We start from the raw sequence: 27,223 nt of genomic DNA on the forward strand, positions 1-27,223 counted from the left end.
TAACTAAAGGAACATTAAATCTACAGTGAAATTTTTTTCTACCTATCAGATTGTCAGGTATGAAAAAGAATGGTTATATTTCAGTGCTGGCAAAGATGTAGGGAAATTGCTGTTCTCATTTACTGTTTGGTCCTTCGTTCTTCTACAGGTAAGGTAATTTTTCCTCTCTGGATCCTTTCAGCTTTGATTTTCTGTAGTTTGAAAACGATTCGCCAAGGTGCCATTTTTGGGGCATGTTGGGCACACATCCTGTTTGGTGTTCTCTGAGCTTCTTGGACCTGTGGGTTAGCACCAGTCATTATTGTTTCAAGTATTTCTTCCATTTCTTCCTCTCTTCTCCTTCTGGTTCTCCCATTACACGTATGTTATACTCTCTGTAGTTTTCCCACAGTCCTCGGATATTCTGTTCTGTTTTTTTCCGTCTTTGTTCTCTTTGCTTTTCAGGTTTAGGGGGGTCTCTGAGGTTTCCACTGCTGTATCCTCAAGCTCAGAGATTCATGCCTCAGCCACATCCAGTCCACCAATAAGCCCATCAAAGACATTCTTCATTTCTGTCGCAGCGTTTTTGACTCTTCTCGGTTCTTTCTTAGGATTTCCATCTCTGCTTACATCGCCCGTCTGTTCTCACATGCTGTCTGCTTTGTCCATTTGAGCCCTTAGCATATTAGTCATAGTTGTTTCGAATCCCAAGCCTGATCATTCCACCGCCCCTGCCATGTCTGGCTCTGATACTTGCTGTATCTTTTCCAACCACGTTTTTGGCCTTTTGGAATGCCTTGTAGTTTTTTCTTGATAGCCAGACATGATGTCCTGGGTGAAAGGAACTGCTGTAAGGAGGCCTTTGGTCATGCGGTGGTGAGGCGTGTGGGGCGGGAGGCATTGCAGGGTCCTGTGATCCGGCCTCAGTCTTTTAGTGAGCCTGTGCCTCTGGACCGTGAGCTCACAAATGTGAACAGGATGGCCAACGGGGGCTGGAGCCAGGTATTTCTTTTCCCCAGATTAGTTAAACTCTGACCATAGCCCAGCTGCTTAGGCTCTGGTTGACTAGTTTCTGCTGAGGACAGGCCTTGTTAAGAAGCACAGAACGTCTGGCCTATTTCAGAAATGATTCCTCTTCCCCTCCCTCTACCAGAAGCACGAGGGGATTTTTCTCTGCTCTCTACTGTGGGAACCTGACTGTGCTCCTGGGGGTAAAACTCACAAAAGCGTGGGAGACCCCTGTGACTGGGCTCGTAACTCTGGGTCTTGTCCACATGTAGCCTCCAGGGCTCTGTGAATTGCGGTCCAGGGGTTCCTGCCTGAGCGCTGACTCCCATGGAGGTTTCTACGCGTGAGTCTCTGCTCCCAGAAGCTGTCTCTCCAATCTTGGGGGCAGCAGTTTGTCCTGTGTCCTTGCCTCCCTCCTTTAGGGATCTCAGAAGAACTGTTGATTTTTCAGTCTGCTGGGATGGAGTGGTGACTTCAAGCTCCTTGTATTCAGAACCAGAAACTGATTTACTGTTGGTATAGTGGAAACTAGAATAGTATTTAGTAAAGCAGGCTTAACTATCTACTAAAACTAAAACTGTGCATGCCCTGTGACCTCACATTTCCACCTCTGGACATAGTAGCATGAATGCACCAAGATGTAAGAACCAGAATATTTTTGTGCAGCAGCATATTTTCTATAGGAATGGTTACATACAATATGATACACTGACACAATGGAATGCTACCCAGTTGCCAAAAAGAAGTGAGGTAGCTCAATATATCCTGACATGGAAAGAAAGAAATCCAAGACACATTCGTTAAGTGGAAGGAGAAAAAGAGCCAAGGTTCAAAATAGTGTGTTTAAGATTCAGTTTTTGTTGAAAACTTACTCGTAGTAAAAACGAAGGCATGCTTAGAGAAGAAAGACCATTTTAGAAGAATTTATACCGGACGAACTATTGGCTGCCTTTCAGGGACCGTGTTATAAGGCTGTTAATTAATGACATTTGTGTCTTATATAATGAATATGTATTTGATAATTAGGTAAAAATTCAAGAAAGAAAATAGGAACAGATAGAGCTAATTAAGAACAATAGTACAGGGGGCTTCACTGGTGGCGCAGTGGTTGAGAGTCTGCCTGCCGATTCAGGGGACACGGATTTGTGCCCCGGTCCGGGAAGATCCCACATGCCGCGGAGCGGCTGGGCCTGTGAGCCATGGCCGCTGAGCCTGTGCGTCCGGAGCCTGTGCTCCACAACGGGAGAGGCCACAATGGTGAGAGACCTGTGTACCGCAAAAAAAAAAAAAAAGAACAATAGAACAGAATTGCTTATTTCCATCACTTTTCCCTGCATCAGGGGATAATGCAATAATAATCTCTGACTCAAAATTTGAATTTAACTTCTGAGAATACTGTGGGAGAGTAGGCCCAAAGAAAGGGAAATTTTAAATCTCCTTGTGTCTCTTTTTCTGTTTCAGAAGATTACAGCTCTAATATGACAAGGGTTCCAAACAGAAATGTTTTACCAGTGAACTTTTTTTTTCTTGTAGAGTTTTTTTTATTGTTAATCCTTCTAATAAAAATCTTTATCAGGAAAAATGCCACCCCCTGCAGAGATGCCCTTTCTTTGGTTCTCTTGTGTCAAGATTAGTGGTTTGTTGTGCCCAAGAGATGTTTATAATGGAATATTTTACGACATGTATCTCTCCCTGGAAAGGCTGATTTAAAAGTAAGTTAGTGGAGCAGTGATACCTGTGAAAGCTATTTGACTTTGGTGATAAAATAGAGTTTATTGCTACAGTTTTCCTGCTTCAATGACATCTAAGCACGCTGCAGGATGACTGAGCGTAGACTAATATTCTTCTGGGTTCCTGGACCCAGTTCCAGTGGGGAGGTAGGGGTGGAGGGTTCCCACACAGCACCAAGCAATTCTCAGACGCCAGCTGGGTGTCCTGAAATTCATCTCAGTTCTGACACCGTCTACGCACAGACAGCATCAGATCCCACAGGTTAGGGGCTCAGTCCCACGAGACTGCCCCCCCCGACCCCTCCAAGGCATAAACCCAGGTTATCACATGTGCTTCTGACTGGGCTCCAGATTGGAGGTTCCTAAGACCCCCTTCCTTAGATTCGGTCAATTTGTTAGAGCAGCTCACAGAACTCAGAGAAACATTTACTTTCTAGATCACCTGTTTATTGTAAAAGGATGTAACTCAGGAACAGCCAGATGGAAGAGATGCACAGGGCAAGGTGTGGGGAAGGGGCGCAGAGCTTCCATGTCCTCTCCAGGTGCCACTGTCCCCAAATCTCCACATGGAGAGAAATCACCAACCTGGAAGCTCTCTGAACCCCCATCCTTTTGGGGTTTTATGGAGGCTTCCTTACATAGGCATGATTGGTTACATCATTGGCCATTGGTGTTTGATTCAACCTCCAGCCCCTCTCCCCTCCCGGAGGTCAGGGAGGTGGGATTGAAAATTCCAACCCTCTAATCACAGGGTTGGCTCCCCTGGTGACCTGCCCCCATCCTTAGGTGCTTCCAGAAGTGACCTCCTTAACATGACATAAGGGACACCTTGAAGTTCTAGTCTTAGGAAACTCCAAGGGTTTTGGAAGCTGTGACCCAGGAACCATGGATCAAGACCAAATATAGATGAAAAATGTATATTTTGGTCATCAGAAAATGTATATATTTTTATCAATCAGAATATTGCACATCCTAACGTAGTTTTTCCCTCCTTTGTATAACATGTGTTTTTCCTAAATGATTAATTTCATGCAATTCAGATTTTACATAATGACCTGTTTTTGCTTTTACAAACCCTGTGAATTTCCTAACAGAAGTCCTGGAGGTGATTTGGGTGCCAAAAAGAAAAAGAAGAAACAGAAGAGAAAAAAGGAGAAACCGAATTCCGGAGGCACCAAGTCAGACTCGGCGTCTGATTCCCAGGAGATTAAAATTCAGCCGCCTTCAAAAGTGAGAACCATGTTTTATTTTAACCTCCGTGGTGTCCCATGTGTGTGAAAGCGGGTCCGGGCAGCTTAGGCGAGTGCCCTGTTGGGTCAGAGGTGTAGTTAGGGTGTTGCCATGACTGTGTACTGTGTGGTCACAGCAGGGTATTTACAGCCTTCCCAGAACTGACGTTGGCACCCAGAAAACTAAGAGGTCCATGCTGGGCTTCTGTGTGTGTGTGTATTCTGCCCAGATCCCCCCTTTCTCAGTGAATTAGTACATAGGTTGTAGTCATAGAAGAAAGTCTCACGGTGACGTTGTTAGGTTTTTGTTTCTGTTTTTTGGGGTTTTTTTTTTTTGTAGTTACGCTTAATATTTGATTCCCTTTTGTTCAGAAGATATTCACATTTTCATTTTTCTGGGTGTCTAATTACCTGAATAGCACAGCACCATCTGGCAGCAGGTTTCAGCAGGAGCAACCATGGCTAAGTCTCACGTTGACTTTGCCTTGGACCAGTCTGCAGTGGCCATTCTTAATTCTATTGCCAAGGGTAGGAAGTAACCCATTTTGGACCAAACCAGAAGTGGTCCTGCTGGGCCCTGCACCTTTGTATGCTTCTGGAGATGCCGATGCCAGGCGCCACTTCCCTGGGGCCACCCATCATCCTAGCTGTGAACAGAGACCTTGTGTGCTGGGCCCAAGGAAACAGAGCCCTCGATGCCAGAAGCTCACAGCGAAAAGGGGTAGAGTTAGAAGTATAACAAAGCAGAGGTTATCTGATTGTTGTAGCTCCAAGTAAGTTGGGCAGTGCGTGGTGTCATGGTAGGAGCTCGGTCCTGCCCCAAAGCTCTCAAGCTGTGAGCCTTTGCCAGGCTCTGCCCCTCCTTAAGCTCATTTCATCTGCACCTTGGGGACATGCCTCCTCCCCAGCTCATAGGCTGTTAATGAGGTCACAATCAGACCATCTTTATAATGTGGTTTTTATACCATGTAAAGCAGCGGTTCCCAACCTTTTCGGCACCAGGGACCGGTTTCGTGGAAGACAGTTTTTCCACGAACCAGGGCGGGGGGGATGGTTTTGGGATGATTCAAGCGCATTACATTTATTGTGCACTTGATTTCTATTATTATTACATTGTAATATATAATAAAATAATTATACAACTCGCCATAATGCTGACAGGAGGCGGAGCTCAGGCGGTAACGCGAGCGATGGGGAGCGGCTGTAAATACAGATGAAGCTTCTCTCACTCACGCGCCACTCACCTCCTGCTGTGCAGCCCGATTCCTGACAGGCCACGGACCGGTGCCAGTCCGTGGCCCTGGAGGGTGGGACCTCTGCTGTGAAGCACAGTGTATACATGGCAGTTGTTACCGTTACGCCAGTTTTGTGGGGTCTCAGGTTTTTTTCTTGCACAAACTTTACATCTTACGACGTCGAGTGAGTCTTGCAGGTAGTTTTGTTGTCGTTGTTCCCTGTTTTACACATAAGGACCAGGAATCACTGAGAAGGAAAATTCCTTGCCCCAATTTTTCCCTGATTGGCTTTGTGGGGTGAGAAGAAAGTGCAGTTTCCCTCACTAGCTTTTCAACTTGCTTCTCTGGTAATAAATAGTCTATCCACAGACATAAGTTCCAAAGTAACTCATATAAGGTGCACCGTAAGCTGGCAAGATATCTTTTCCATTTCTCGTCGTTGCTTCAGCAGACAAATGTGGTGTTATTTACATGCAGTTGTGACCATCTCCTTATTCTTTCTGTCATCACCATCAGCTGCTGCCCAGCCCTGTACCCCTGGTGATTTAGGGCCCTTCCCCTGCCTCTGGTCACTTATAAGAAACTACAGAATGGGAATTTGGGATTAGCAGAGGCAAACTAGTATATGTAGGATGGATAAACAACAAAGTCCTACTGTATAGCGCAGGAAACTATATTCAATATCCTGTGACAAACCACAATGGAAAAGAATATGAAAAAAATACATATATGTGTAACTGAGTCACTTTGCTGTACAGCAGGAATTAACACGGCATTGTAAATCAACTATACTTCAATACATTTTTTAAAATTAAAAAATAAAATGAGTGGGTGGTTGGAATTTAAAAAAAAGAAGAAGAAAAAGAAACTACAGCCAAGCAAGGCAGGAGGAACTGCTACCATGATATGGTAGAGAAATTCTTTTCTTTTTTCATGAAGACTAAGTCAAAATTGTTTTAATGTGGGCTTTTCACCGCATTTTAAAAACTGCGGCTCCTTTCCCTGAAATTGATGTCAGCTGTACATAACACCGTCATTTACAGTGACCTTTAGAGATTCTTCAGTTTAGAGAATATTGCGGTCTACGCTCAAGAACCAAAATAAAATGATATTTGGGTTCTTGTACACTTCTTAGTGATGAAGGACTTGAACGTTTTTTCCAAGGTATTAAATTGGAAAATAATGGGCAAAGAGTACAGTTGGTGTTTAGTATTTCCCAAGGAGCAGATATGGAGGAAAAGAGGCGTGTCTGACTCTTACACCAGAATATGATAGTGGGAGGCTAATGCGGGGTCAGTACACATTCTCACCTTTCCAAACACCCCATGTGGTGCTGCTCTGGTAGGTGATTGGATAGGTTTAAGAATATCATAGCTGAGTTTTCCTTACTGCTCTGTCACTATGGATTTGAAAGTTGTACTTACTTGAATCTACTTTGAGTGTCAGCTATAAAGATATTGACTCACGGGGCTTCCCTGGTGGCGCAGTGGTTGAGAGTCCGCCTGCCGATGCAGGGGACACGGGTTCGTGCCCCGGTCCGGGAGGATCCCACGTGCCACGGAGCGGCTGGGCCCGTGAGCCATGGCTGCTGAGCCTGCGCGTCCGGAGCCTGTGCTCCGCAACGGGAGAAGCCACAGCAGTGAGAGGCCCACGTACCGCAAAAAATAAATAAATAAATAAATAAATAAAATTGACTCACTATATTGTACACCTGAAGCTAATATAATATTGTGACTCAACCTAACTTCAATAAAAAACGAAAGCATTTAATAGTGAGCGTTGGAATATGACTATTTCATGAATGGTGATTTCATGTAAAGACTGCTGGTTAACCTGCCAAGGCAGAAACCACTCTGAAGGCTTCTTCATGCAGACGGGGTACCATCATTGGCTCCTTTGGAACAAAGATGCTGATACATGTTTGTTACAAAAGGGTTGGAGTTTGATATAGTCCTGTTAGAGGATTTAACTCAGATAGCAGGAAAGAAGGGTTACCATGGCAAATGCGATGCAGATACTGTAGGTATATTTTTGTAAGACTGGGTTCTACTTGGCCTATTTTAAGATAAACGGGTACATGTTCAAGCCTTACTAGCTGAAATACGCTGTGCTCTCACCCTATGTAAGTTGCAGATCTCCTAGTTGATTGCACTGTTGGGGGTTCAAGTGAATGTAAATTTCATTTTGCTAGAAATCAGTTACTTTTGTGTGGGAGGTTCAAAAGAGGCCCAAACAAGAGAAATATAAAAATACAGTAAATTAGAACAACAAAATTATTTTGTTAAATTAGTATGTGTAATTGATATACATGAACCTGATGATTCAGACCTCAATCAAAATATAAGATGAACGGCTTACAGAATTTGTGGCAGTCCTGGGTGATGCTGTTAGACTTCCAAGAGGAGACATTAAGACTTTAACCTACCTCTGGGTTAGACTCCAGCACTTTGTTTCTTGGAATCATTTTAGGGACAAGAATCTTAAGGGAACCCAGTGAGTAAAGCCACCACAGGATGGTCTGTATTAAGTAAACCCTGTTCTGTACTGGGTCAAACAAGCAAGCTTCCCAGATTCAAAGATTTGCTCCAGACCACAGACTTCAGAGTCAAAACGGAACAGAAGTCCAGAGCTGCTGTTAATAAACCATTGAGGGTCGATGGTACCTTTCCTTGGTGCCCATGGTGTTGACATACAGGGAAACCGAAGACTCTGAGACTCCTTCTAACCAATTCTGAACCCACAGTGAAGAGCATTCTTTGTATGGCATCAAAATTCTAAAACTAATCAATAACTTCATGTGTTGGAAAAAACCTCACTGATTTCCATATTCAGTCCTACATGGCACTTGCTCATTTCAATTATAGTCTCATTTTCCATGAGGGATTTCCCAAAAAAAAAAAAAAAAGAGCTGTGGGATCTTCAGAGATGACAAGAATATTGGTTTTGAGGAAGGAACTTTAGTATTTAAAGGCATTGTCAGTTTTATACACTGAGGATATGTATTACTTAAAAGGGAGGTTGCTTCCACCACTTGGGTTGGGGAGAAAAGGCTTTTATGGTTGCAGAAGATCTGAGTTCATAGAGGAAACTGCTCATCCTCGTGGCCTCTGGAGGAGCCTCAGGATTGGGCGAGGGCGGGGTGTGGTCCAGGAGGAGGCATCCTTAGAGAGTCCTTTCTTGATGAACTTCCTTCCCAGCCCAGCACTAAGTTCAGATTTCTTTCTTTCTTTTTATGAACTAAAATTTCCCTTGTCTGCCTGGTTTCAGTTCTACAGGTTATTTCCCTTGTCCCCACGTTGTCGTCCCCCACCCCAGCATTAACCCGAACAGTGAAGCCAAGGCTGGAGTCTTGACTGGCTGCTGTATGAGAGTAACATTTGCGTCGCACGGCGCCCCTCTCTGCTGCTCCGCCCACATGAGTAATTAATGGTGAGGACCGAGGACCCTTTGCAGATGGGTGGGAAATGGAAGCAGAGAGTGGTTCGGTTTACTTGAGAGTTCCCAGACTGTCAGAGTCCCATTGAAGCCATAGGACTGTTGTTGCCTTCAATCTAATACGTTTGCTTATATTCTAATCCGTTAGCATACTTGAGCCCAAGGGCCAGGCTTAGAGGAGGACTGTGCGTTTTTCCAGCGAACGCCGTATAGTCTCCAGTGCAGGTGCACGTGGACCTGCCCCAGGTTTGGGAGCAGTGGCAGGCAGCTTCCTCATATTTTGTGTCTGTGTGTCTTTGCTGTTGTAGAATCCCACCATTCCAATGCAGAAGTTGCAGGATATCCAGAGGGCAATGGAGCTGTTATCCGCATGCCAGGGCCCCGCCAGGAACATTGATGAGGCTGCCAAACACAGATACCAGTTTTGGGACACACAGCCGGTACCCAAACTAAGTAAGCTTTTCTGCCTTTTCCCCCCCAAAACAAAGCTGGGTTAACAAAAAACAAAAAAACACAAAAGAGACTTTACTTCATGTATATGATTTGTTTTAGACCACAGATTTGAAATTTATACAAAAGTCATATTTTTCTTCTTAAAATAAGTGTTGGGTGGTGACATTGGCTTTCAGTACCAACAATTTTAATCTAACTCCTGTCCCTATAAAAAAATCTAATTTCCCCACACTTCAAACATTCATGTATTAAATATATGTATAAAAGGGGTCTCGCCCACCCCCAGTTTTTTGGTTCTGATCCTCATGGAGTGGTTTTTCTTCTGCATAAATTTTTAGCAATCTCACACCTCAGTTATCCCAAAAGACACAGAAAATTTTTCCTATTAAATCTTACTGAAATGGAAAATTTTGCTCTGTTTAACAATAGGATTCTGAACACTCACCCATGTTGTTAATTATTAATGTGATAACGTTCCAGTATAATAAGCGAATTGGGATACCCCGTGAAGGCCTTCATAAGTGCTCTGGGTCGTGTAGAAATCTGTAATAGGCCTCTTTCCCTCAGTGCCCGGCTTGCTCCATCACATTTCACTTAAACTTTTACCACTTAAGGTTCTGTAAACTTAATAATTTAATAATTATTAAATTAATAATTTAATAATTAATAAAGAAACTTAATAATTTCATTGTTACTCTTTCACATTATGCCAGAAAAAGATGATATAAATGCCATAAAAATGTTTTTCAATGTATTACAAGCTAAACCTGCTGCTTTATCATATGTTTATATGAAGATACATATTTCCATATATTATTTCCATATTTTTCTTCCTTGATAGTTCCGGTTCCAAAATCTGTATAATAGAAGGTATTCATTGCCATCCCAAACTCTTATTAGCCCAGTTATGTACACATAATCAGCTTTAACAAATATAAAGCAAGGAACAGTCCTTCTCTGTGCCTTCAAATAATGGGTTTCAAACTTTTTTAAAGTGACCATTCCTTTTCCACCCATGCCCCCGCCAAGCAGCTTCAAAATCATGAGCTTCAGAGCATAAAAGAAAGAAGAAAGCAATGATCTTTGCTTGATTTTTTTTCTTTCAGGCTCTAGAAATTATTTGGTAGTGGAGGAAGACCCTCTAGAATGAATTTACTGGATTTTAAATGACATTGAGTTGAGTGACCATTAGCTACAGGAGTGTAGATTTATTGATCTGAATGTATTGGGTTTGGCTAAATTCTGCTGGGGACTTTTGGGTCAGTGCCCAGGGGAGGAAATTCTCTTCCAGCTGGCACCTCACCCCAGCGCACCTCTCTGGGAAGATTGCCCTGCCGCTCACCTCGTTTCGGCCCCTCCCCTAAATCCCTGCCGTGTTCTCGGGTTCCTAGAATGTTCTTTACATATCTCAGTTAAGGCAACACCAGGTTAATGGCGGAAGAGGGAGCCTGAGGTCGGGGAGAACGTTTGAAAGTCAGGGAGACGCTGCCTCTTCCTTTCTCTCCAGAGCCATGTCCCAGTTCAGTCAAACACACCCAGCTGCTTGGAGCTGCTTGCGTGGGGTGGGCCCCTGGTGGTGGTGTGTGGATCAGCCAAGTCCTGAGCAACTCCCAAGGAACCCCAGGGGAACAGCTGGGAATCTGGCTCCTAGGGTTGACCCTGGAGCCTGAGGTATTCACTTGGGGATGAGCTGGTGGAGTGGAGATAAGGTGAACGTGCAGAGTTAGGGATTAGGAAATAGAGAAGAAGAACCCCCTTGGGGCTGGTACAAACCCTGTGACTTCCCCCCTGTGAAAAGGTCTGTGACGGTAATAACTGTACCTGAAGCTCATTTATTCAGCAGATATTTATTGAGTGTCTACCACTAAATGCCAGGCACTGGGGTGCAGACCTGGGAAACAGTGGTGGGAAAGTAGGATAAATGGTGGGCTGGCGGGGAGGACATACTCCACGTAGGAAGAAGCTTTAGTCGGGGAGGATGCTGTGAGGACATTATGTGTAAGGTTATAGCTGAAAAAATGCCAGTGGCCAGCCGTGTGAAAGACAGGGGACGGGCCTTCTGGGCAGAGGCCCAGTCCAAGGGAGGGCACTGGGCCCGAAGCCCTGAGGGCAGGGCTGGGTGTGTCGACGGTGGCCAGGCAAGTGTCGACGGTGGCCAGGCAAGCAGTGGCCCCGGTCAAGGGCCTGGATTTTATCCCAGCCTCACTGGGAAGCTCCGGAGGAAGAAGTGGGAAAGGGCGCCTTTGTGGAAATCGCTGGAGACACTGATGGCTTGAACTGTGCTGCCAGCAGCCCAGACAGAAGTAAACAGTCCTGAGATTAATTTTGAATTTTCCTGGGAGGGGTCACGTCACTGCAGCCCTTGCCCCCATTTGTTGAAAAAGCAATTAAACAGAAAACATCTCTAAGGCGGTCATATCAAGCCTGTGTCGCCGGCAGTTGTGCTGTGATTAATCTGTAATCTAGGAGTTCGGACTGAGAAGTCACCATTGTTTCGTAATGTCCAGTTTGCCAGTGGATGACAGAGGATTTCTCCTGTAACTGGTCCACTAGCAGTTACCCTCCACCCTGCGTAACCACCCTGCTTCACGCTGGCAGCAGCTGAAACGATACAGTACTTTTAAGGATTATGTGGAGCTCAAGAGCCCTAAGCACGCTTTTGTTTCCTGTAACTGACCATTTTGGATCCTCGGGACACTCTGTAATTGAATCATCTCTCTTTTTGTCTTTATTTATCCCCTCCTCCCCGTCCCAGATGAAGTAATAACATCTCATGGCGCAATTGAAGCTGATAAAGAAAACGTGCGTCAAGAACCGTATTCCCTGCCGCAGGGTTTTATGTGGGACACTTTAGATTTGGGTAACGCCGAAGTGGTGAGTAAAACCCTTGACCTTGGTCCCCGACTTGGCGTGGGTTGCTTCTGCGTTGGTCCCAAGCATCACAGGCAGGACGCTTGTTTGGTCTCATAGCTCAGGGAGCTGTACACCCTGCTGAATGAGAATTACGTGGAGGATGATGACAACATGTTCCGGTTTGACTATTCGCCCGAGTTCCTGCTGTGGTGAGTCTCGCCGGTTACATGTGCTTGCTGGGGACAGGGCGAGGTGGGGTCGGCCTGTCTCTGTCTGTCCCTGTTTTCCTGGACACTCACCGCACCTGTTTTCCTTTCCCGCACTGACTTCAGGGCTCTGCGTCCCCCAGGCTGGCTCCTCCAGTGGCACTGTGGAGTCAGGGTGTCTTCGAACAAAAAACTAGTGGGGTTCATCAGCGCCATTCCCGCGAACATTCGGATCTACGACAGGTACATAGTGAAGCTTGTCAGTTTTGATACATTGCTTCTCCAAGAATTGTGGTTAGAATAGGCTTTTTCTTTTTGTTTTTGGCCATGCCGCGCGGCACGTGGGATCTTAGTTCCCCAACCAGGGATGGAGCCCGCGGCCCCTGCGGTGGAAGTGCGGAGTCCTAACCACTGGACCGCCAGGGAATCCCCTAGAATAGGCTTTTTGAAATGACTGAATGCAGGCTGCTGATGATGAGGGAGGTTGTGTGCGTGGGGAGGGCAGAGGTGTATGGAAACTGTACTTGCTGCTCCGTTTTGCTGGGAACCTAAAACGCTCTAAAAAATAAAGTTAAAAATAATTCATAAAAAACAGGTTGTGAACAGTGACCAAAAAAAAAAGAGCTGAATTTTTCTCTGTCTCTTTTTCTCTCTCTGCCTCTCAATCTCATACATGCACACACAGGTATGTATATATGTCCGTAGCAGAAAAAACAAAACTGTAAATAGGTATTTCAGATTTGTCTCTGGGGAAAAAATTACTCGAGGGATTCTTTTTAAGTCTTTCTATCCACAGGATATGTCTGTTCCATTTTTGCTCTGGGTCTTCAGCCCAGAAAGTCAAAGATACAGTTATGAAACGCGAAGATCTAATGCATAATAGGTCTCTTCACCTTTCAATGTACTGGGTGAGCTTATTTACTGCTAAAAAACATTTGATCTCAAGGAATATTTTGTGCCAAATGAAATGCCTGCATATCTGGAACCAGAGCAGAGGATGGGCTTTGAAGCTCTAGAAGGTTTATTGTCACTCAGAAAAGCACCAGCTCTGGCCTGGTCGAGGCACTTCCCAGGGATCCTGGGTATTGCATTATGCTCCAAAGCAACGTCCTATTAGATTCTGCATCTGGGTGACCCAGTTATTGTCGTAATTGTATACATTACAGGAAAAACAGATATAGAAACTTTGAGGCACAGCTGATCCAGTTTCTACACTGAAAATTCAGAAGAGACCAAAGTTCTCAAATTTATTTAGAACAAGAGGGTTTGCATCTCCACAGCCTGAAGTTTTGATCATTTTGGTGGGGGAGTATGGAAAATAGCTGAATCTGTGAAATATCTAAAAGATAGAATATTTTTCTGAAATATTGTGTTAAAGGAGGGCTTTCAGTTTCTTATTCTTTGAAATGTTACAGGTGTTGTCTTGTTTTTTGAAAATGTTTTCCTCTTACGCTGGCTCTAACGTTCAACACCTTTATTTCTTAGCGTGAAGAAGATGGTCGAAATCAACTTTCTTTGTGTTCATAAGAAATTGCGATCAAAACGGGTAGCCCCAGTGTTGATTCGAGAAATAACCAGAAGAGTGAACCTGGAAGGGATTTTCCAGGCCGTTTATACTGCTGGAGTGGTTCTTCCCAAGCCAGTGGCCACATGCAGGTAATAGCATCCCACCTTTATCTTGCATATCACCTGCACCTAACGCTTTGAGCCTCCCTGCCATGTTGCTACAAGTAGTAGTCTCCACCCGAGTAACCCAGGGGGACTCCGGCTGACCCGTGACGACACAGTTGGTGGGTAGCAGAGATGGAGGTAGAACCAAGAACCACTAGCCCAGTATTCTTGCAGTGAACCCCACAGTCACGTTTATACTAATGGTGCTTCATCTCCATTTCTGTGTCTCTTCCATTTGAAAGAATAGTCTCTGCCTTGGGAAACCCAGGGCATCAGGTATCTCGAGATGCCCTGTAGTACGAGTTTCTTTCCTTCTCTAATACTCAGTGTTACACCAGTGCTGTCAGGAACTGCTCCAAAAGCTTGATAAGCAGCAGCTGAAAAACCCGTTTTTCATACTCGTTTGCTAAGAGTAATAAGAAGGCTGAAGCTGTTTTTATTTCTTCATCTGCTTTTATCAAGCTTTCAAAGGTTAATCTAGGGCTTCCCTGGTGGTGCAGTGGTTGGGAGTCCGCCTGCCAGTGCAGGGGACGCAGGTTCGAGCCCTGGTCCGGGAGGATCCCTCATGCCGCGGAGCGGCTCAGCCCGTGTGCCACAGCTGCTGGGCCTGCGCTCTAGAGCCCGAGAGCCACAACTACAAAGCCCGCGTGCCACAACTGCTGAAGCCCGTGTGCCTGGAGCCCGTGCTCTGAAACTGGAGAGGCCGCCGCAGTGAGAGGCCCGCGCACCTCAACGGGGGGCGGCCTCCGCTCTCCGCAACTAGAGAAGGCCAAGACGCAGCAACGGAGACCCAGTGCAGCCAAAGATGAATAAATGAAATAAATAAATTTATAAAAAAAAAAAAAGGTTAATCTAGTAAGAAAATTATTTATCAGATTGTCACTTGACTCACCTGTTCCTAGAGCATCAGAGTTTATCTCCCTCTGTTATTTTTATTGACTCAAATAAGATGAAACTTCAGGAAAACAGAGTATAAAAGACAAAACTGTAAAATGACTCTCTCCTATTAACTTATTCATAAATAAACAGAATAACTAAGACTTCACAGGTGTTATTTTAATATAATCATTTATCCGAGTACCTAAACTAGAAACACTTAAGAAATTCAAGCTTGTTTTTCAAAAAGTTGTCTTCTTTGGTGTGTGTTATATAAATGTGAAGGCTACTAAACTTGAGAGTTTTTTCATGTTTTTAAACTTTTTGGTTTGCCATCTTAGAATCTGTGATGCTCATTCAATACTTACAGACTGAACATTATCAATATTCCTTCTGCACTTCTAAGATTTCTCTTTATTGAAAGAGATGGACGGTTACAAACAACAAAGGAACATAACTGGGACATCATTTAGAGGTCAAAAATGACAGATAAATAATTGCATAGGAAGAGGCCCAGCACCCAGCACTGCGCTGGGCCCAACATAAGTGTTCATTCAATGCTTCTATAACAGCTGAGCTTAGACAAAGGTTAAAAACTTGGAGAGTTAGAAATCACTTAGATCTTAAAATCTGTGTTGTATTCCAGATACTGGCATCGATCACTAAACCCCAGAAAATTGGTGGAAGTGAAATTTTCTCACTTGAGTAGAAATATGACTTTGCAGAGAACAATGAAGCTGTACAGACTTCCAGATGTAAGTAAGAATGATTTGCAGTTTTTCAAAGCTGTTAATAACTGAAACTTTTAATGTAGAAAAGAATTATTTGCAGGAAGCCAAAAACTGGCTCATGGGTCTGAGGATGTGAATATACAACTAAAAAGACTGCATAGAACTCTGGGGCCAGAAAAAAGGAGGTTTTTTTTTTGTTTTTTTTTTTTTTTTTAAGGCTTTTTAAAGTTCTTCAGCTTGGGGTTGGAAGGGCTTGAATTCCAGACATGTAAGTATTGAAATTTTGAGTATTTATCTTCTGTTTAGGAAGAGGAAAGAAAAGTTCAGGCTTCTGCTGATATCTTAACACATGGAACTAAGGAATAAGGTTTAAAGAAGAAACCCGGGGAGAGGAAATAATGTCTCATTAAATTAGCATCTTTTTAAAGTAGTAAATTCCCAGTGTGAACAGTTGTCTCCTAATAAGTGGAAATGTAAACGTGCTTACCAGTCTTAGCTTTATTTGGGGCTCAGATGGTGAATGAATTATCTATCGCTACATAACAAATTACCACAAATGGAGAAGTTCAGACCAACACATGTGCTATCTCTTGGGTTCTGTGGGTCAGGAATCAAGGCACTGCTTAGCTGAGGCCTTTGCTTCAGGGTTTCTCATGAAGCTGTCATCAAGGTGTCAGCCAGGGTCGGGGCCTCCTCTGAAAACTTGACCAGGGATGGATCCGCTTCCAAGCTCACATGGCTGTTGGCAGCCTTGAGTTCTTTGTGGGCAGTTGGCCTGGGGTCCTCGGTTCCTTGCTGGCCGTTGGCCTGAGGCTGTCTCAGCTCCTGGTCGGCTGGGGTTCTCTGTAACGTAGCTTACAGCACAGTGGCTTGCTTCATCGAACCCAACGAGGAGAGTCTACAGAGAGCATCTGCTAGCAAGATGGAAGTTAGGACCCTGCATAATCAATTAAAGTGGAATCACTGTTGCTGTATGTCATTGGTTAGAAGCAAGTCACAGGCCCCACCCACACTCGAGACAAGTGGATGGCGGGGACATGAACTCCAGGAGGGCAGGCATCAGTGGGGCCATCGTGGAATCTGTCCGCCAAAGATGGGATCTTCTATGTAAAGTTTTGATTTCGTCAGAGCTATTCTTTCTTTTGGGTTGTAGCAGATACTTTAACTCGATTGAGGGATTCTTGTGCAATATAGCCATGTTCCTCCCAAAGAAGGAGAGGACTTCACCTGTGGAAGGTGCAGCCAACTCTAGCGCCTTTTGCCTTGGGCCGGTTGTGTGTTTACCAAATGCATGTGATCAGCGGCTGCAGGAATTGATGTCTTTTTTCTGGTGACAGACCAGAATCAACTAATTTCTGACTCAGGCAGAATTTCATACGGAGAAAAGTGGAGGTGAAGGAAACCAGGTGTTGGAGATGTCAGGGTCGTCATTCCGGGGCTTCACCACCTGGTAGAGGGCCTGGAAGGCACGGTCTCCCTTCTGCCTAAGCTGTAGTTGCAGACAGTGGGGCTCGAACTAATGAACTCACTGCCTATCTGTGAGGTCAAGGACAGAGGGGGGAACGTAGATCAGAACAGAGATAAATAAAAAGCACAGGTGACATAATGAAGGAGGGTCCACGTGTCCTGGGGAAGAAGGACCAGGCCCCCTCAAGTTGGGGTGACAGAATTGAAGGTAAGTGTATGGAGACACGTGCACTGAAATGGAGATGCAGGAGACTGCTCTGAGGGGTCACACCATGATGATGACCACCGTAATTTACTGATCAGCTAGAAATAATTTCTGCTAGTGGCCGAGACCCAGAGCCACTGAGAGAGACAGAGTCATGTAGCGGCACAAGTGGCCATGAGAAATAAAGAGGCACAAGAGAGGCACAGTGCACAGCAAGGCAAGACACCATTGATTCTCAGCATCCTCCCTGCCGATTGTCAAATACTTTGCCGTATGCGAGCTGAAGTAAGAACTGGAGGCGTGCCTCCTTCACTAGGGGCAAATGCTGTTCTACTTTGGTCTCCCCAGATTTAAGTTTCTTGAGCCTAAACCTGTCTAGCTTGTGGGTAAGGAAAGTGCCCCCTTACACATAGTTGCCTAGCATAGAATGAAGAATAAGGAATTTTAGTAGCTGTCGTTGGTTTATTCAGGATGATTAGAGTTAGAGGTACTGAAAGTTATTTTTGACTTGACTTTGTCCATCAGCCTCCATATTTTTGTACAAGCATCCATCAACTCATAGGTAACAAAGTTTTGACAAGTTGGTGATAAATCGCTGGTCGGGCATTGGTGGTGAAACCAGACTTTGGCATCTTGGTTGTGGCTGACCTAGTTTCCTTGGTGGAGCAGTCCTCTTCCGGCCATGTTGCTATGGTGATTGCCTTTTTTCTTCCCTAATAAGTTGAACTTTATAAAGTGCTGTCACATATATTGTTCAGTATATTCTTCCAACCACCTTTTGAAGTCAGTATTCTTATCCCCATCATACAGATGCAAAGACTGAGGCTTGTGAAGGTTGATGCTTAGACCAGGGCCTGTCACTAGTAAGTGGAGGACTTGGCAGGCAGGCCCTAGACGTCCGTGTTTCTCCCGTGAGGTCCCTTTGCCACCACCCTCACCTCTAACACAACTGCCTTGGGGGCACCAAGGCACAGTCCAACCAGACGTCTCACTGTGCCGTCGTTAGAGACCAGGTTGAGGCAGGAAGGGATGAGTGTCAAGGTCCAAACACCTCTCATTGGTGTGTTCCAGCCTCCCTTCCTCCTTGTAAGTCATAGGGAAGGAAAGAAAAGAGTAAATTAATAAAAAAAAAAGAGAGAGAGAGAAGATAGAAGAGATGCAAGTAGAGACACTGGAAAATTGGAAGGTGCTTCCAGCAGCCACCGTGGTGTCAGCTCCTGAGTTAGAAGCTGGACGAAGCATATACCAGACGACCTCCTTCTCTCCCGAGGGCCCAGAGGGATGAGGCCCCTGCTGGCAACTCCATCATTTAAGAACATTTTTGTACCTTGAAGCGTAAAGACAAGAACCTTACTGAATACAGCTTTTGCTCTTTGATTCTATCTCATTTTCTGATTTGCCAGGCCCGTTTCTGCTTACCATGCCAGCTTTACATCTTTGCTGTGGACATCTGACTGTAAAAGTCAACATTGATTGCAGCCAGCATTATACCAGACAGCTAACATCCATTATCTCATTTATTATCTACACCGATCAGAGAGGGCGGGTCATTGTCCCCAATCACAGAAGAGGACATTGAGACACCAGATTGATTTGCCCAGAGTCTTCCAATCAGGACAGAACCATCCCCGGGACCCATGCCATTAGCTACTGTTACCTGTGAGACTAAGGTTTTCCCAAGAGGAACACAGTTTCCTATCCTTTCAGTGTTGGTTTGTTTTTAATTTGGTGTTGAGAATTTCCAAACCACATTGCGGTTTTTTGTTTGTTTGTTTGTTTGTTTGTTTGTTTGGGTCGGTGCTCTTCAAGGTGAAGGAATTTGAAGCAGATAAAAAGCAGGAGTCAGGTTAATCTCCCAGTGTCTTTACATTGTGTTGCAAGAACTTTACGCCTAGGAAGACATGCTAAGACTCAGGTGTTCTCGATTTAGTAACTGTCGATGTTTTTTTAGTGTTTAATGTCCTACTGCTCCTTCTTAAATCAAATAAATAATCATAATCATTGCTGACATCTCTACTATGGAATCTTAGCTCCAAATCAGTTCACACCACATAGTTTGACAGAGAACGGCACTGCTTCTGTTTTTCAATAGGGCTCTGAGCTTTGTTTCCTTATGTACTTACAAGCAGATTTTACACAGATTTCAGTGCATATAGAGACCAACAAGTAATGCATATTAGTTGGATGGTGGGAAAGTATCTGATTCAGAAATAGAGTCTGTTTATGTAAGTTAAGATTTTCTCAGTTACTGGAATTTTTTTCTGCTTTTCATTGAAGTCTCAGAAAACATTGCCACTTGATTCTTTCAGATTATGCCAAAGCTGAAATTTTTATCTAGGTATAACATTTCCCCCACCTCTTCCTGAAGACAACAGCTATTATATAAAATATAATTCTTTTTTTTTTTTGGCCATGCTGCGCAGCTTGCAGGATCTCAATTCCCTGACCAGGGATCGAACCTGGGCCACAGTAGTGAAAGCCCGGAATCCTAACCACTAGGCCACCAGGGAACTCCCTAAAATATAATTTTATATTTTAAAATTTATTTCGTGCTTCTGTAGATTTCTTGGAGAGGATGTGACTTTCTGATGTTAGAAAGAAACAAGTTTAGGCTCTGAGACACATAAGCCATTGTTAATCAGCAAAAGTAAATATTCTTCCCCTGTTTCTGGGACCTTAGATGTTTTTATAGCTGGATATAGTCTGATGTTCTCTCCTGCTTTGATGCTCCTATAAAAACTTGTTTGAAGTGCTTGGAAATTACCAAGTTTATGTGTTTTCTCCCTGCCGGTTTGCCAAACAATACTGTTTTTGTTTTGTTTTGTTTTGTTTTTTTGCGGTATGTGGGCCTCTCACTGTTGTGGCCTCTCCCGTTGCGGAGCACAGGCTCTGGACGCGCAGGCTCAGTGGCCATGGCTCACGGGCCCAGCTGCTCCGCGGCATGTGGGCTCTTCCCGGACTGGGGCACGAACCCGTGTCCCCTGCATCAGCAGGTGAACTCTGAACCACTGCGCCACCAGGGAAGCCCAACAATACTGTTTTCACTGAGTCTTCCTTATCTAAATTCTACTACCCATTTTTCTGACCTTCAGAGACCTGAGGTAGCAGTTCTCAAAGTGTGGTCCAGGGATCCCTGGAAGTTCCCAGAAGCCTTTGGGGGGCCTGTGAAGTCAGTGTTTTATAATAACACAAAATTATAATTTGCATCTTTCATTTCATTGTCTTACAAGCGTGCTGTGCAGTCTTCCAGAGGCTCTATGGAATGTGAGCTTATATATTCTTTTTTTTAAATTTCTAATTTAGTTTCTAATATGATAAATACGGATAAATATAACCCACGTAGGCAAAGCTCTTTGGGCGTACTGAATAATTTTTAAGAGCATAACCAAGTCCCAGAACAAAATATTTGAGAACTGCTGCTTTAAGGGTGTCTTCTGGGCAAAAAGGATGTTGATTTTAGTGATTACACAACATGAAAATTCAGTGAATAAGAACTGTGCTGCAGAAGCATATTTTGCTCCAAAAAGGAGTTGGCAAGCTTCAGTCTTCATTTCTGAATGTTCTCTATGAACAGAGAAGATGTATCCTGTTGCTTTCATTAGTTAATCTGATGGCTTGATATTATTGATTCTTACTGAACCAGTAACAAGAGAAAGAGCAATCTGATGTTGAGAAAGGCTGTTTAAAATGTATCAAGGTCATCCTCATGGTGAAAAATAATCTTTTCAAATGACTGCAGTATACATTTGGTATGGCTTTGGCCTTCCTACCAGCATTTAGAAATGTATATTTATTTCATGTAACACCATTTAGCAATCACATAGGTTCCCTCTTCCCATGAATTGCAGTGTAGAAATGCTCTGAATAACTAAAATTGGCTTAGGGAAACAAAGAAAAATACAGTTTCACTCCTGGCTTGTACTTGAATGCCAGGCTGTAGAAATATCATCTCTTCAGAGCTGACAGTGACTTTTTTCCGTGTCTGCAGCCTTCACCTCACCTTATTGGGTAAATGATTGTGCTAAAAACCTAGGAATTCATTCATTCATTCAACACCTATTCAGGCCATTATTAACCAAGGGTTAAGCCTTGGGTGGAACCTGGGGCCTGGAGATTTCAGGTCCTTTGGCTTTGAGATCCACAGAAATACTAAAAGTATGAGTTCTCTATTAAATGTCAAGGACTTAAATTCTCTCAGTTTAGAATATTAAACTATTTTAGCTGCATTACTGCGTCTTTGTAGATTCCATAAATCCTGAGTGGCACATAGTACATACTCAGCTAAGGACTGCTGGGTCTGTAAACACAAAGCCCGTCTCCTCCCAAAGTGAATCAGTAATCAATCTGCGGTTCTTGTCACAGAATATTAGAAACCTCAGCACAACAGCTAACATCCATCAGAGCCGACACTCAAGATGAAAACCCATTTTCCACCTTGGTCTTCTCCCCTACCACTAGTCTGAGGGCATGCAGGAATTGTGATGATCTAATTTTAAAGGCAGTTTTTAATTTTAAAGTACTTAGATAAAACAACAAGGTCCTAATGTATAGCACAGGGAACTATATTCAATATCCTGTGATAAACCATAATGGAAAATAATATAAAAAAAGAATGTATAGGTATGTATAACGGAGTCACTTTGCTGTACAACAGAGATTGGCACATTATAAATCAACTATACTTCAATTAAAAAAAATCTAAAAGTACTTAGTGGTAATTTAGGACAGAAAAGATAGAATAGCACTATTTATATACAAGTTATTTGTCACTTAAAATTTATCCAGTATTTCTTCAAGAAAAAAAATATCGAGTTAACTGGAAAAATACAGCTGTATTTGTAAGTATTAAGTTTTTTTCTTTGTACAAACAAGCAAATGTAGTGACCTTTCTCACTTCTGTTGTCAAGTGTCCTGGTGTCTGTACACTTCCTATAGTTGCTGTCTGGAGCTCTTTTAAGGATAAGACTTGAACAGATCCAAATAGGGACTTGTCCTGACCTTGAGGGTTTGTTATTCCCATGGCCTAATGTAAAAATTTTGATGTTCTGGAATGATGGATTCAGATGCGTATTCTGATCACCTTTTAATCCATAGATGGCATGAGAGACCAGGGCCACTACTTGGCAACCAGCCATTCATTCTTGGCAATTAAAATGCTTCCCTTCCCATACTGACCGATAATGATTTTTACTTTTCTTTCCTTTTTATCGCTCACGAGAACAGAAGAGCTACATTTTTTCCACGGGCTATCGGACAAAAAGTTTCTCAGCCGTTTTCAACTGTGTTTTCAAAATGTCAGACGTGGCGGTCTTAAAAGCGTGATCCTCCAGAACACATGCTGGGATTGTTCTGCCCTGTTGTGTAGGCTGTTAAAGTTCTTGGCACGGGGATATAGATGAACTTGTAGTGTTCCCGTTGGTTTTGTCTGGGTCATAGGCAATACTGACCAAAGACCTGGTACACAAAGATAGGATAGAACATGTCGTGTAGCTTATATTCTAAACTAGTGGTTCTCAAGCTTTATGTGTATATGAATCACCAGGGGATCTTGTGAAACTGCACATCCTGACTTGGTAGGTCTGCGGCGGGCCCAAGATTCTGCAGTTCTGACAAGCTCCCACGGGATGCTAATATTGCTGGTCTGGGGATCATGCTTTGGCGCCAAGTTTGTTTACTCCTCTTATTTAAACCTTCCAACTGTTTTTTTTAAATAAATTTATTTATTTTATTTTTTGGCTGTGTTGGGTCTTCATTGCTGCAAGTGAGCTTTCTCTAGTTGCGGCGAGCAAGGGCTACTCTTCGTTGCTGTGTGTGGGCTTCTCATTGCGGTGGCTTCTCTTGTTGCAGAGCACAGGCTGTAGGCATGTGGGCTTCAGTAGTTGCGGCGCACAGGCTCAGTAGTTGCGTCTCGCGGGCTCTAAAGCACAGGCTCAGTAGTTGTGGCGCACGGGCTTAGTTGCTCTGCCGCATGTGGGATATTCCTGGACCAGGGCTCGAACCCATGTCCCCTGCGTTGGCAGGCGGATTCTTAACTACTGTGCCACCAGGGAAGCCCCTCCCAACTGGTTTTGTTTTCACTCCAACAGGTTACAAAAACTTCAGGCTTGAGACCAATGGAACCAAAAGATATCAAAGCTGTTCAAGAACTAACCAACAGTTACCTGAAGCAGTTTCATCTAGCCCCGGTGATGGATGAAGAGGAAGTAGCCCACTGGTTCCTCCCCCAAGAGCACATCATTGACACTTTTGTAGTGGAGGTAAAGAGAAGGTGATAAGATAGTACAGAGAAGTATGAGAACACTGTGCAACTGAGTCCATTTTCCAGAAGGATCATAGAGTGTCCATTCCCTTCCTGCCCACATGACTCACTGCTTCTGAACCAGCTTCCTGCTAACCCTTTCAGAACCAGCTCTTCTTACAGCTTCCATTCCTAGCAGAAGAGCACACTTTTACTACTTAATCATGGGGAATCAGGGTTCTGATCTGCTCTGTTGTTGTCTGTGTGATTAATTGCTTTTCTTAGTTTTGAAAAGGCTAGTTTGGATGATCTCATCTGAGAGGGATGTGTCCCAAAGTTTAATATTGTTTTGCTTTTGCAAAACTGGTTGGAACTGAACTGCCTTTGTTCAAGATGGCATAATTCAACCACTTCACTCAACCCTTGTCTTCTTGATTTGTAAACGGTTTTTTTTTGGTTTTCTTTTTGGTTTTTGGCCACGCTGTGCAGCTTGCAGGATCTTAGTTCCCCGACCAGGGATAGAACCTGGGCCCATGGAAGTGAGAGCGCCAGGTCCTAAACACTGGACCACCAGGGAATTCCCTGTAAAAGTTTTCTATAGCCTGAATACTGATACTTTGTATTGTGGTCCATTTCTGGGTTCTCTATTCTGTTCCATTGATCTCTGTGTCTATTTCCCCACCAATACCACATTGTCTTAATTACTGTAACTGTATAGTAAGCCTTGATACCAGGTAGAGTGATTCCTCCCACTTTATTCTTCTTTGTCAAGATTATTTTAGCTAATCTAGTTCCTTTGCCTTTGCATATAAATTTTAGAATAAGCTTGTCATTATCTACAAAAGACCTTGCTGGGATTTTGATAAAAATTACATTAACTCTGTAGATTAATTTAGGGAGAATTAACAAGTCTTCTAATCCATGAACATGGTATGTCTCCATTTATTTAGGTCTTCTAAAATTTATTTTATCAGCATTCTGTAATTTTCAGCATCCAGATCCTGTATATATTTTTTAAAGTGTTTACCTAAATACTTCATTTCCTTGGAGTGATTATAAATGGTATTGTGTTTTTAATTTTGGTTTCCACATGTTCATTTTTAGTATGTAGAAATGTAATTGGTTTTTCTTTGTTGCTCTTGTATCCTGCAGGCTTGCTGAAATCACTTATTAGTTCCAGGAATTTACTTGGAGATTTCTTGGGATTTCCACATAGACAATTGTGTCATCTACAAATAGGGTCAGTTTTATTTCTTCCCTTCCCATGTGTATGCCTTTTCTTCCTTTCTCTTGCCTTATTGCAGGGGCTAGATATTCCAGTACTTTATTGAATAAGAGTGGTAAAGATCAACATCCTTGCCTTGTTCCTGATATTAGGGGAAAAGCATTCAGTCTTACCCCATGAATCTTATTCCGTGATGTTAGCTGTAGGTTTTTCATGGAAGCTCCTTACTGATTTGAGAAAATTCCCAACTTGTTGCGAGTTCTTATTATAAATGGGTGTTGGATTTTGTCCAGTGCTTTTTCTGCTTCAATTCATACAATCATGATTTTTCTTCTTCAGTCTGTTCATTTATTGATTTTCAAATGTTTGACCACCCTTAGCATACCTAGAAAAATTATCCACTTGGTTATGGTATATAATTTTTATACATTATTGGATTTGGAGTGTTGATATTTTGTTGAGTATTTGCTGAGTTCGTGAGAGATATTGGTCTGCAGTTTCTTTTTTTGTACTATCTTTGTTTGGTTTTGGTATCAAGATACTACTGGCCTCATAAGATGAGTTGGGAAGTATGACCTCCTCTTCTGTTTTCTAGAAGAAATTATATAGAATTGGTGTCAATTCCTTAAATGTTTGCTAGAATTCTCCAGTTGAAACCATCTGACCTTAGAGAATTCTTTTGTGTTGAAATAATGAATTCACTTTATTTTATGATTATAGGACTGTTCATCTTGTTTGAGTTTTAATACAGTTTAGAAGAATTGGTCTGCTTCTTCTAAATTGTCAAATTTGTAAGAATAAAGTTGTTCATAGTATTCCCTTTTAATGGCTACAGAATCTGTAGTCCTAGCCCTTATTTAATTCTGGTAGTTCTGTCAGTTAATGAGAGGGGTGTGGAATTCCCCAACTATAACTCTGGATTTGTCTTTTTCCCCTTCAGTTCTGTCAGTTTTTCTTGATGTCTCTGGAGGGTCTTGTTTGGTACTTATACATGTTGGACCTGCATGAGTTTCTAGTGGATTGATCATTTTATCATCATGTAATACCCCTCTTTGTCTTCAGTAGTTCTCTTTGCTCTGAAGTCTACTTCCTTGTATATTAATACAGGCAGACCTCGTTTTATTGCACGTCGCTTTATTGTACTAAGCAGATACTGCATTTTTTACAAATCGAAAGTTTGTGGTAACCCTGTGTCCAGCAAGTCTGTTGGTGCCATTTTTTCCAACAGCGTTTGCTCACTTTGTTTCTCTGTGTCACATTTTGGTAATTCTTGGAATATTTCAAACTTTTTCATTATGGTTAAATTTGTTATGGTGATATTTGATGTTACTACTTCTACTCGCTGAAAGTTCAAATGACGGTTAGCATTTTTTAGCAATAAAGTGTTTTTATATTAAGGTATGTACATTGTTTTCTAGGCATAATGCTATTGCATACTTAACAGACTACAGTATAGTGTGAACAACAGTTACATATAAACTGGGAAAACAAAAAAATTCGTGTGACTCACTTTATTGCAATATTCGCTTTATTGAGGGGTCTGGAACCCAACCCACAGTATCTCTGAGGTATATGTGTATAGCCACTCCTACTTTTTTAAAATTCATGTTTGCATGGTATATCTGTTTCAGTCCTTCTACTTTCACCCCATCTCTGTCATTGAATTTGAAGTGAATTTCTTATAAGCAGTATATATTTGGGCCATGTTTCCTTATCCACTCTGCCAGAATCTTTTGATTGGTGTTTTTTGACCATTTACATTTGATGATTATTGATATGTTAGAGCTTAAGTCTTCTATATTATAATACATGTTTTCTGTTTGTTTCTTCTGGTTTCTGTCCCTCTGTTGCTGTTTCCTTGCCTTCCTGTTCCTTGAACATTTTTGGATGTCTCGATTTATTTATAGTGCATTTGAGTATATCTGTGTAGGTCTCATGATGGTTGCTCTGGGTATTACAATATACAGATGTGACTTATCACAGTCTTCTGGTATCCATGTTTTACCACTTCAAGTGACTTTACTTCTCTTTACTTTTTCATCATTTTTTTCACATCTTTATTAGACTATAATTGCTTTACAACGTTGTGTTAGTTTCTGCTGTACAGTGTCATTGTTTAAATATCACTGTCTTGAGTATCAGGTGGTGTCATAATTTTTGTATCAATCATCGAGTCATTTATAAAACTCATGAGAAGAAGCATAGCTCAAAGTATGTACCCAGATTTCTCTTCCTTCTTCCTTCCTTCCTTTCTGATGCTCCATGATGCTTTCTTTTATGATTTCCTTTCTATTTGAAGAATGTACTTCAGCCATCTTAGAGGTATGTCGGCTAGCAACAAACGCTTTTAGTTTTCATTTGTCTGAGAATGTCCTTATTTCCCCTTCTTTCCTGAAGAAAGTTTTGCCAGATACAGAATTCATGGTGGATGGTTCTTTTCTTTCAGCTCTTGTGCCACTTGCTTCTGGCCTCTGTGGCTTCAGGTGAGCAGTCTGCTGTCATTTGAATTAGTATTTCCCCGTAGGTAATGTGTTGTTTCTCTGTGGCTACTTTCGAGATCGCTCTCTGTCTTTAGTTTTTGGAAATTTCATTATGATGTGTCTTGGTGTAGATTTCTTTGGGTTTATCCTGTTAGAGTTCACATGGCTTCTTGAATCTACTATGTCCGTTTTGCCAAATTTG

General features: G+C 42.8%; 1 protein-coding gene across 2 annotated transcripts in view; it reads left to right on the plus strand.

Moving 5' to 3' along the window:
• Positions 1-27,223, plus strand: part of NMT2 (N-myristoyltransferase 2) — a 60,357-nt gene that overhangs the window by 26,318 nt on the left and 6,816 nt on the right. For both annotated transcript variants that reach the window (XM_082618245.1, XM_082618246.1), the window contains exons 2-9: positions 3,812-3,947; positions 8,925-9,069; positions 11,825-11,943; positions 12,040-12,131; positions 12,255-12,371; positions 13,614-13,784; positions 15,322-15,430; positions 23,165-23,335. In XM_082618245.1, the coding sequence (XP_082474371.1) occupies positions 3,812-3,947; positions 8,925-9,069; positions 11,825-11,943; positions 12,040-12,131; positions 12,255-12,371; positions 13,614-13,784; positions 15,322-15,430; positions 23,165-23,335 (1,060 nt within the window). The remainder of the gene's footprint in view (positions 1-3,811; positions 3,948-8,924; positions 9,070-11,824; positions 11,944-12,039; positions 12,132-12,254; positions 12,372-13,613; positions 13,785-15,321; positions 15,431-23,164; positions 23,336-27,223) is intronic.

This window comes from Mesoplodon mirus, assembly GCF_964341445.2.
Source record: "Mesoplodon mirus genome assembly, chromosome: 4".
NCBI classification, from domain to species: domain Eukaryota; kingdom Metazoa; phylum Chordata; class Mammalia; order Artiodactyla; family Ziphiidae; genus Mesoplodon; species Mesoplodon mirus.